The sequence below is a fragment of the Bombina bombina genome, chromosome 3 (genome assembly GCF_027579735.1).
Source record: "Bombina bombina isolate aBomBom1 chromosome 3, aBomBom1.pri, whole genome shotgun sequence".
In the NCBI taxonomy this organism is placed as follows: Eukaryota; Metazoa; Chordata; class Amphibia; order Anura; family Bombinatoridae; genus Bombina; species Bombina bombina.
Window position 1 is genome coordinate 532,996,136 of NC_069501.1, and position 9,749 is coordinate 533,005,884.

The 9,749-nt window shown below is 37.7% G+C and overlaps 1 protein-coding gene across 3 annotated transcripts in view; it reads left to right on the forward strand.

Annotated features, from left to right (window-relative positions):
• Positions 1–9,749, forward strand: part of RPS6KA1 (ribosomal protein S6 kinase A1) — a 562,802-nt gene that overhangs the window by 298,839 nt on the left and 254,214 nt on the right. For 2 of the 3 annotated variants that reach the window (XM_053706981.1, XM_053706983.1), the window contains one exon: positions 9,732–9,749. This exon is cut by the window's right edge and continues 99 nt beyond it. In XM_053706981.1, coding sequence (XP_053562956.1) covers positions 9,732–9,749 — 18 coding nt within the window. Of the gene's footprint in view, positions 1–5,824; positions 5,882–9,731 lie in introns of those variants that run through there. The other variant, XM_053706982.1, reaches the window with a different exon arrangement.

Genomic DNA, 9,749 nt, shown 5'->3' on the forward strand with positions numbered 1-9,749 from the left:
TGGAGAAAGTAATTTATCAGGTAAACATAAATTCTGTTTTTTTTCCAGCCAAAACTGGGCTCAGTTTAGTTTTTCTTTTCCTCGCAGATGGTGGTTATTTTTTGCTATTTCTTTTATACTCTTTAGAGGGGTAAGCACCCTTGATGACTAGAGTTTTTCATAATTGTATATTTATTTAATCCTTTATTAAACAAATTTTTTATATTTTAAAGTGCAATTTTTTTTCTCTTATATAAACAGTACTCGTTTTTTTTTTTTCTGATTCCGTGTCAGGGAATTCAATCTTACATTGTGCCAATGTTTGTGTGTTCCCCTGAGGGTGTTAACCCTTTCTATGCCTGTAACACTGTATTTATGTGCTTCTATCTAATTTTAGATGCCTGCCTGTCCTTAACCCTTTAAGGACACAGCTTTCAGTTTTCTCAATTGTTTTATGACGGAAAAATTCCGTCATATGTCCTTAAGAGGTTAATATTCTTAGTCATTATGGAGCAAACTGGTGCAGCTAAAGTCTTAGGACATAACACTGATCCCTTAGCAGGGCAATCTACTGGTAATTTAACTCCTTCTCATATGCGTGTTCTTTGTAATGAAGTGTTGGTGTGTTCCCTTACTCAGCTTTGTAACCTATGTGCTGAGTCTGTGTCTATTGCTAGACAGGGACATGCATTGTTGCATTTGCAGCAGAGTGCTCAGGGTTTTGTTACCCACCAAGGTTGTCCCCTGGACAGTTCTAAGGAGCTATCTTTAAACTTAAAACAGTACATTCACTCTGCAATTTCACAACTGATTGCTTTCATGTCTGTATTTGCACCAGTTAAACAGAAAACTCATGCAAAGAACAGAAAGATCCCTTTGCAGGCCCTGAGCTAATCTGGGATATCCCTAGGATGCGGTAGTACAATTATAATTGGAATCTTCCTCCTCAGCTGAGGAGATTTTTTTTAAGAAACCAGGACTCCCTTATGAAGTAAGTTGCAAATGCTGTGTCCTTTTAATTCCAAATTGGAGCACATACAGGCTCTATTGCAGGAAGTCTTTACTTTCCTTGCAGATTGGGGGCCCTCCACCTGGAGACAAAAATCTGTGAAAGGAATTTATAAATTCTTTAAGGCATTCTCAAACAAGATTATCTATTTACCTTTCTGATTTCTGAGCCAATTAGTAAGGAATGGAACAAACCAGACATTCCCTTGGTTCCCTTTGCCACCTTCAAAAACATGTTTCCTTTACCCTCTGAAATATCAGAGGCGTGGGAAACTATTCCAGAGATGGGCAGTGCTATTTCCACTTTGACTAGGTGTACGTCAATTCCTTTAGAGGACAGTACCTCTTAAGTATCCTATGGACAGAAAACGTTAAGGTTTCTTCAGGAGATCATTTCAGCTTGCAGGCTATGTGTTGTCTGTAGTTAGGGTAGTCTATGCATCTGCAGTTACTGCAGTATGATGTGACAACATCTCTGACCTTATTTCCGAAGAAAATTCCCTTGATAAAATTCAGGATTGCTTGAGGTTGGTCAAGGCTGTGAGTAGTTCTCATTTAAGATGTAGTTGTTGAAATAACTTCTGGCTAAATGAGCCTTATGGCTGAAGTTATATGTAAATACAAACTTCTTTCCCTCCCATTTTAGGGAAAGATCTTGTTTGGAACTGAACTGGATGCTATCATTGCTACACTGGAGGTAAAGGAGCTTTCTTGCCTCTACAAAAAAAAGTCCAATAGACTGTTTCACTCCTTTTGTCATTCCAAGACGCAAAGATTCTCCATTTCAGTGTCTCAGAAGTCCGACACCTCTAGGTACTGCTTCCTAACTGTTTAAGTCCAAACAGACCAAAAATAAAAAAAAATCCTGTCCCTTCGTTCAAATTGGCATGAAGGTGGGGGATGGACTGAACTTATTTTTCAGGAGACTTGAAGAAAATTCTGATCAAGTTCCTTTTGGTACTGAACATTATTTCCTAAGGTTAAGTCATAGGCTTTCGGTCTCGCCCTCCTCGATTTAAAATTCCTCCTGTCTCATGTTCCAAAAGATCATTTTAAAGCCAGATCTTTCTTGGCATGTGTAACAGACCTAGAAGCCATGGGAGTGATTACTATTGTCCCCTTGAACCATAGTAAGATTCAGGGGTTCTATTCAAGTCACTTTAACATTGTTCCAAAGAAATACATGACTTACAGGTTTATCTTTAATCTCAAAACTTTGAACAAATTTCTGAAAGTTCTAACTTTAAAATAGAGATGTTTTGTACTATATTACCTTTAGTGCAGGTGGACCATAGGCTTAAAAGATGCCTATTTGCATATCCCTATTCAAAGGGATCATACAATTTTTTTTTTTCCAGATTTGCCTTTCTAAACAGGTATTACCATTGTGTGCCACTCCCATTTTGTCTTGCACCAAGAATCATCCTAAAGGTTCTCTGATCTCTTTTGTACGTAGTGGTAGCTCAGGGCTCGGCAGTAGCTCTTTACCTAGACTACATTGTAAAATCAACATCTTAAAAAGCTCTCCACTGCCTTTCTGAGCATCATCATAAACTCCAACAATGAGACTATCTCTCACAGATGCTCGCAAACTCAAGTCGCAGACTCCATCAAGCTCTTCTTCCTACACTGCTTTAGTGCATGGAAGTAGTTGGTCTCATAAAAGCGCTTTCAAATGCCATTCCTTTTGCCTGATTCCACTTAAGTTCTTTGCAGCATCAAATGTTGCAATAGTGGAATGGAGATTTTATTTTTACAGCTTGTCTTAGAAGATCTCTTTAGACTTCAAGGCAAGACATTCTCTAATTGGTTGCAGACTCACCAGTCTTTGTATAGGGAGCCTCTTCCCTCCATCCGAATGGGGTAGAATTTACCACATATGCCAGCTTGGGGCGCAGTCAGGGGTTCCCAGAAATTGCTCAGTTTGGTCTCCTCAGGAGGCGAGGTTGCTGATCAATATCTTAGTGTTCCATGCAATCTTCAGTGCTCTACAGAGTTGGCCCCTGTTAAGACTGGAGTCTTTTCTGAAACTTCAGTTAGACAATGAGTACCACGTTGGTGATTGATAAAAGCCACTGCTGAGGCAACGTGCTTTAGCAATGAAATAGGTAGCCCGCATTCTGACTTTTGGCAGAACACCTTCATTGCATGATTTCTGGGAAGTGGACTTCCTCATTCTTAGTACCTTCGCCACAGTGAATAGTCTTTTAAATCAGGAGGTATATTGTAAATTGTTGGGGAAAGCCAGACATAAAAATTATGGCTTCTCTCTAGAATTACAAACTACCCCATTATAATGCGAGATCTTGAGATCCACAAGCAACTCTATTAGATGCACTAGTGATTTCCTGATCATTCAATTTGATTTACATCTTCCTTTTGTTTTACTATTGAGGATTAAAGCCAGGTTAAAAGCCAGGATAAAACAGGAAAGGGCCTCAGTGATTTTAATTGCTTTTACATTGACTCAATCTGGTACTCATATCTGGTACAATTGCCCTCAAGTCGGCCTTGGTGGTGTTCTCTTGGTGGAGGGAAGGACGTTCTTTCTCAAGGCCCCTTCTTCCATCAAGATCTCAAGTCTATCAATTTAATGGTATGGCAACTGAACGTCTGATTTTGTTCTATAGAGATTTTTTGAAATCAAGTGATATCCAGAAAGCTTGTTACAAGACGTATTTATCAAAAAGTCTGGAAAGTTGGTGTCTAAGAATTACCATTGGAATTCTTTTCAGATTTCTTGAATTCTTAATTTAATTGTTTGATGGTCTGGATAAGGGTTTATCAGCCAGCTCCCTTAAAGGCCAAATTTCTGCCCTTTCAGTCTTGTAGCACAAGAAGAATTCAAGACTTTTTGACATTCAAGCCTTTTTTGGTCAGGATAAGACCAGTTATCAGGCCTGCTTGCCCTCTGTGGAACCTTAACTTGGTCTTGAGGGTTTCTTCAGGCTCAGCTGTTTGCACCTATGCATAGTATTGGCATTTAACTGTTGTCTTGAAAGGTTTTCTTAGCAATTTCCTCACCCAGAAAAGCCACTGAGCTCTTCTTAGATTTTTTATCAGGATAAAGCAGAATTGAGAAAAAAAACTACTCCTTTTTTAAGTTTTTTTTTCTTCTGAAAACATCAACACATTTTAGTCCAATCTCTCTGTCCATCACCCAAAAAAAAACCTCAAAAGAGAGATCACTTCATAACTTGGATGTAGCAAGGGCCTTGAAATTGTATCTTCAAGCCAAGGATTCAGATTTTCTTCTTCCTTATTTATCCAATTATCAGGTTCCCCACAAGGGACAGAAAGCTACTTCAATCACCTTAGCAGGGTGGCTTAAAGCTTTGATTTGCATAGCGTACCTAGTAATGGGAAATCTGAATACATTACTGGTAGTTGCCACTTATTGGGCTTTTAGAAATAAAGCTTCCATTGAACAAATGTGCAATCCAGCTACATGGTCATCTTTTCATACCTTTACCAAATTCTACCATTCTGACATGTTTTCTTCTTCTGGGGCTGCTTTCGGTAGGAAAGTTCTGAAGGTTGCAGTGCCTCTTTAGTACCTGCCTTAACTGTGGTTCCCTCCCTATTTCATGGTGGCCCGTGGAGTTCACAGCTTGAGTATAGGATTCGACATGAAATGGCTTGTGGACTCTCACCATCTTATGAAAGAAAACATTTATGCTTACCTGATCAATTCAGTTATGTCATTATGGTGAGAGTCCACAACATCCGCCTTTGTTTTTTCGTTATCAGTTGGTGGCAGTAACAGTTTGCACTTCCTTTCCCTGCTTTTCCTTTACTACTTTATTTTCTCCTTTCTCTTGGCCATATGTATGGCTAAGGAATCATGGGAAACTATGAGGGATAAAAGCTTTGTTGTGTGGGGTGTTTTACCTTCTGCTGAAGGACTGGGCTTTAATCCCACATGTGATAGCTTGTGGACTTTCAACATAATAAAAGAATTTAATTCATCAGGTAAGCATACATTTTGTTTTTGCTATTGAAAAATCAGTTCCTCACTTTTTATTAGATAAGCATGTGTACTACATAAAACCTGTTTATATTATACTCACACTTATAATAAAGTTAATTCTTCAAAATACTATGTGGCCCCTAGTCTTTGCTAACATTAGTGATCTGCCCTTATACTGAAATAAAAATTTGAGCCCCCCTGATACAGATCCTCCAGATTGTAGGCTCTTTAGAGTATCAGTCTGTATTGTAAAGTCCAATATATGGGATGTAGCTCTCAAAGTCTATGGTATTGTACAACCATCTATTCAAGTACACAGCATTGTGGAATACAGTGGCACTTTATATAAAAAATATTATATAGCTGCTTTCCCTGGTTCTTTAAAATAGTGTGACTGGTTCCTCCTCATTCTGGCGCTCCTCAGGACCCTACAAATGTGTGAACACCTGCAATAAACTCTAGGAAAAGGGGAGAATGGTATATACAGCACAAATGAGCATGTTGTTGGTCTTACACTATATAGCTCATCACTGCTTCCTTTTACCTTCCTCCTCTGTTGCTGAACTTTATCTTTACCTCATTTCTCTCTGCTCACTCTTCCCCATCTCGCCTGGTTACCCATCATGCAGGCCATTAACTACACTGCAACTGTACTTTGTGGTTTGTGCTTTTGAATGGGGGTTGTTAGTGGAAATTGCAATATTTCCTCTTTTTTTAATTTTTTTTCTTTTTTTTTTTCATTTGGTTCGCCCTTCCTTTTGTTTAAGAAACTCCCAGACACTTATTTATGTACACATTAAATTCCCCTTTGACAGTACAGTAGCCTCAGCATAGGCGGATGAACTACGTGGGGTCAGTGATGCTTCAAAGAACTGATGCAGGATGCTGAAACAGATTTTCCGACCCAAAATCAGGATTAAAGAGGCAAGTCTTGACTAGTTGGGTACATGGGCTGTGGAATTTTTACAGTCTCACTGTCTGGATATTTAAATCCAAATGAAATTCCTGTACACAGCACATCATCTGTTAGAGCAACTGGACTAGTTTCAGTGGAGGCAGATACTGTATTCCTTAGCAAGATTCTCTGCGATACAACTTTTTCAGTTTGTCATTTTTTTTTCCTTTTAGAAAAGCTGCTCACATAAATTTCTAGCTTTTAAAATACATTAGCTGCATTACCTTGCAAATTAAACATACTGCGCTGGGACGAATCTTTAACCTGCAACCTGGCTAAGAGCACTGACAGCCTGTGTTTCTTTAGAGTAAAGTCAAAATAAAACTTTCATGATTCTGATAGAGCATTCCATTTTAAAAACACTGTTGTATTAATTTGATACTTTGTCCAAAGGCATATGTACATATGCTCAGCTGCCATGATGCACTACTCGGAGCTAGCTGGTGATTGGTGGCTACACACATTTGTCTCTTGTCATTGGCTTGCCAGACATGTTCAGCTAGCTCCCAGTAGTGCAGTGCTGCTCTGGAGCTCTCTTTAACTATGTATTTAATCCTTAAACATACAGTTATATGTAAGCCTATAAGAGCATTTTCTTTTTGTATTTGTTTGTCCCTTTAAGCAAATGGGGGGTAATATTTACTATACTTGTATTTTTAGCCATTATACATTGCAGAATGCAGTTTTTATTAGGAATTAGTCTATACAGCTTTGATGGCAAACTATTGCTACAAAGTAAAGGGACATGAAACTACTTTTGTTTTTGATATTCATAGCGAACTTACCATTTTTAAAAAGTTTCCAATTTACTTCTATTAACAAATTTGTTCTTAGTGTATTATTCCTTGTTGAAAAGATACCTAGGTAGGTAGCGTGTGCTAGAGCACTAAATGGCAGGAAAAAGTGCTGCCATCTAGTGCTCTTACAAATATAGTGCTGCAGAAGTGTGCACGCTCCTGAGCTTACCTCCTTATTTTTTCAACAAAGACAATGAAAATGGGATAATAAAAGGAAATTGGAAAGTTGTTTAAAATTGTACACGCTATCTGAATAATGAAAGAAAAAAATCGGGGTTTCGTGTCCCTTTTAAATTGGAATTTTCCATAAATAATTTTAACATACACCTTTTAAAGGGACATTAAACACTAAATAATTGCTAGATAGAATGATGCATTCAAAGAAGAGATTAGTCTGAGAATAATATGTTGATGTATTTTTTAAAGTTTCATTAGCTGTTTAAATATTATCAAAATAAGTGTAAAGTTTTAGTGTCTATAAAACAATAGGAGCTGCCATGTTGTAACTTAGATTACCTTCTCTGCTGTGGCCAATTAGGGACAGTTATAAATAGGTCACTAGAGTGCGCAGCCAATAGCTGTGTGGAGTTTGCACTTCCATTTCTAACAGGAACCGAAAAGCTCACAATTTCAGAAGGGAATTACAGGAAAAAATAAATAATGAAAGTATATAGCAGAGTATTTTTTACGATATATGCGATTTTTCATTTTATATTACTATCTCAAAGTGTTTAAAGGGATAGTAAACCCAAAAACTTTTTAAATCTTTATTAAAACTTCATTATGTATGTGAAATATTTCAAATAAGTACCTGTTAATTTTTTTCACTCGTTTTCTAATTATTCTTCATCAAATATCTTTAAAAGTAACGCATGTGCATTTTGGCTTCTCAGTCCTAGCGTGACCGTCACTATTCTGGCACAGGAAGCAGGGCGGACCTCATGATAGTGACGTCAACGTTGGTGGGAGTGGCGCACCAGAGCGCTGAAGATTCACGGAACACAAGCATGGGGAATCATCTGTGTTACTTTGCTAGAGGTAAGTATAATAATTACCCCTAGGCTAACGAGCAAGTTGATTTGATCTTAGTAATAGGACGTTAACCCCTAGACTGACTATAATTTTTTTTAACACCTAGAAAAACGAGCATGTTTTTTTCTTATGATAAGGCAGTGACTTATGATAAGAGTGACTAACCAGCAATTATTTTTAACCCCTAGACTAACGAGCAAGTTGTTTTGTTCTTACAACACTCAGATTAAACGCAGGAGCTGCAAAGATTAAAAGCAATAGCAAATTTCGGATGCGACTAAAGTTAATTAACAACATCTGAATTTGCTATTGCTTTTAATCTTTGCAGCTCTTTCGATTAATCTGAGTGTTGTAAGAACAAAACAACTTGCTCGTTAGTCTAGGGGTTAAAAATAATTGCTGGTTAGTCACTCTTATCATAAGTCACTGCCTTATCATAAGAAAAAAACATGCTCGTTTTTCTAGGTGTTAAAAAAAATTATAGTCAGTCTAGGGGTTAACGTCCTATTACTAAGATCAAATCAACTTGCTCGTTAGCCTAGGGGTAATTATTATACTTACCTCTAGCAAAGTAACGCAGATGATTCCCCCATGCTTGTGTTCCGTGAATCTTCAGAGCTCTGGTGCGCCACGCCCACCAACGTTGATGTCACTATCATGAAGTCCACCCTGCTTCCTGTGCCAGAATAGTGACGGTCACGCTAGGACTGAGGGGCCAAAATGCGCATGCGTTACTATTAAAATAATTATATGCGCATGCGGACCGCCATGATGTTTCTACCTAGGTAGAACATTAATAGGGTCCACATAATGTGATAAAAATGGGCTTGGCAATATAAAGATATTTGATGACGAATAACTAGAAAACGAGTGAAAACATTTAACAGGTACTTATTTGAAATATTTCACATACATAATGAAGTTTTAATAAAGATTTAAAAAGTTTTTGGGTTTACTATCCCTTTAATGACCCTTTAACGGAGAGGGTAGATCAAGCCTGCATTTCAACATAAACACATGGTTAATCTGGGTATTGGTTTCTTTTTTATGCTGTTATATTAAATAACATTTTTAAAATGTTAACTAATAATTTTAAATATATTTTAAGCTGTGTGGATGTTGGTGTCTACAGCAGATATAAGCCTCACATTTATAATTTCAGTGTTGATCTTTTCTTACACATTTTGCAATAGAAAATGTGTCACAAGACATTTAACTTCTTCCTTCCTGGTCTGTAGATTGCTAGAGTCTTATACTAAATAGTAAGCGCTAGTACACAGCTAATGTTAAGAGGGGTTCACTGTGTTGCTCTGAGGGAAATGATCTCTCTCTACAATATAGTTGTGGTACGATTTGTTCACTGTGTATTCCGGTTTTCTCATCATTACTAGCTGGAGGAAGTTTTACTGTGTACAAATTGCTTTCAGTTTCAGTAGTTTAGACGGAGGCAGAGAAGGGGCAGGTAGTTTCACGAAAAGGGGTGCACATGTACTTCAGCCGCTCTTTCTGTTGGCTTCATACATCCATGCCTATTTATGAGGGCACTGGGGCCCATGGAGAGAGAATTTAAGCTCCCTGGTTTTTGGACTTTATTTTCTTTCTTGGCTCATAAAAAACAAGATAAATCTCGTTGTCCTCCTCTTCAAGGCTCAGGGCAGCTAAATAATGTGATTGGAGCGAGCATATGCACCAAGGTGAGACGTACACCCAATACAGTAATGTCTATTTTTTCAGGGAATCTATAAGACACTGTGATGCAGAAGTGTTTTGGTAAATTGTGTGTCAAGATAATGTCTGGCCACTTCCTGTGTTTTATACAAGGCGTGTGTGAAATGTCTGCTTTAAAGTACATCTTGATTGCAATAGATCATTTGATATTGTTCAATTTCTGCTTACATTTATTTTTTTCTTGTAATTCTATTGGATAACTGCCCCTTACTCACCCATTACCGGTCTGTACTAAACTTGAGGTTCTATCATTTTTTTTCAGGATGAGGTTGTAGTGAAA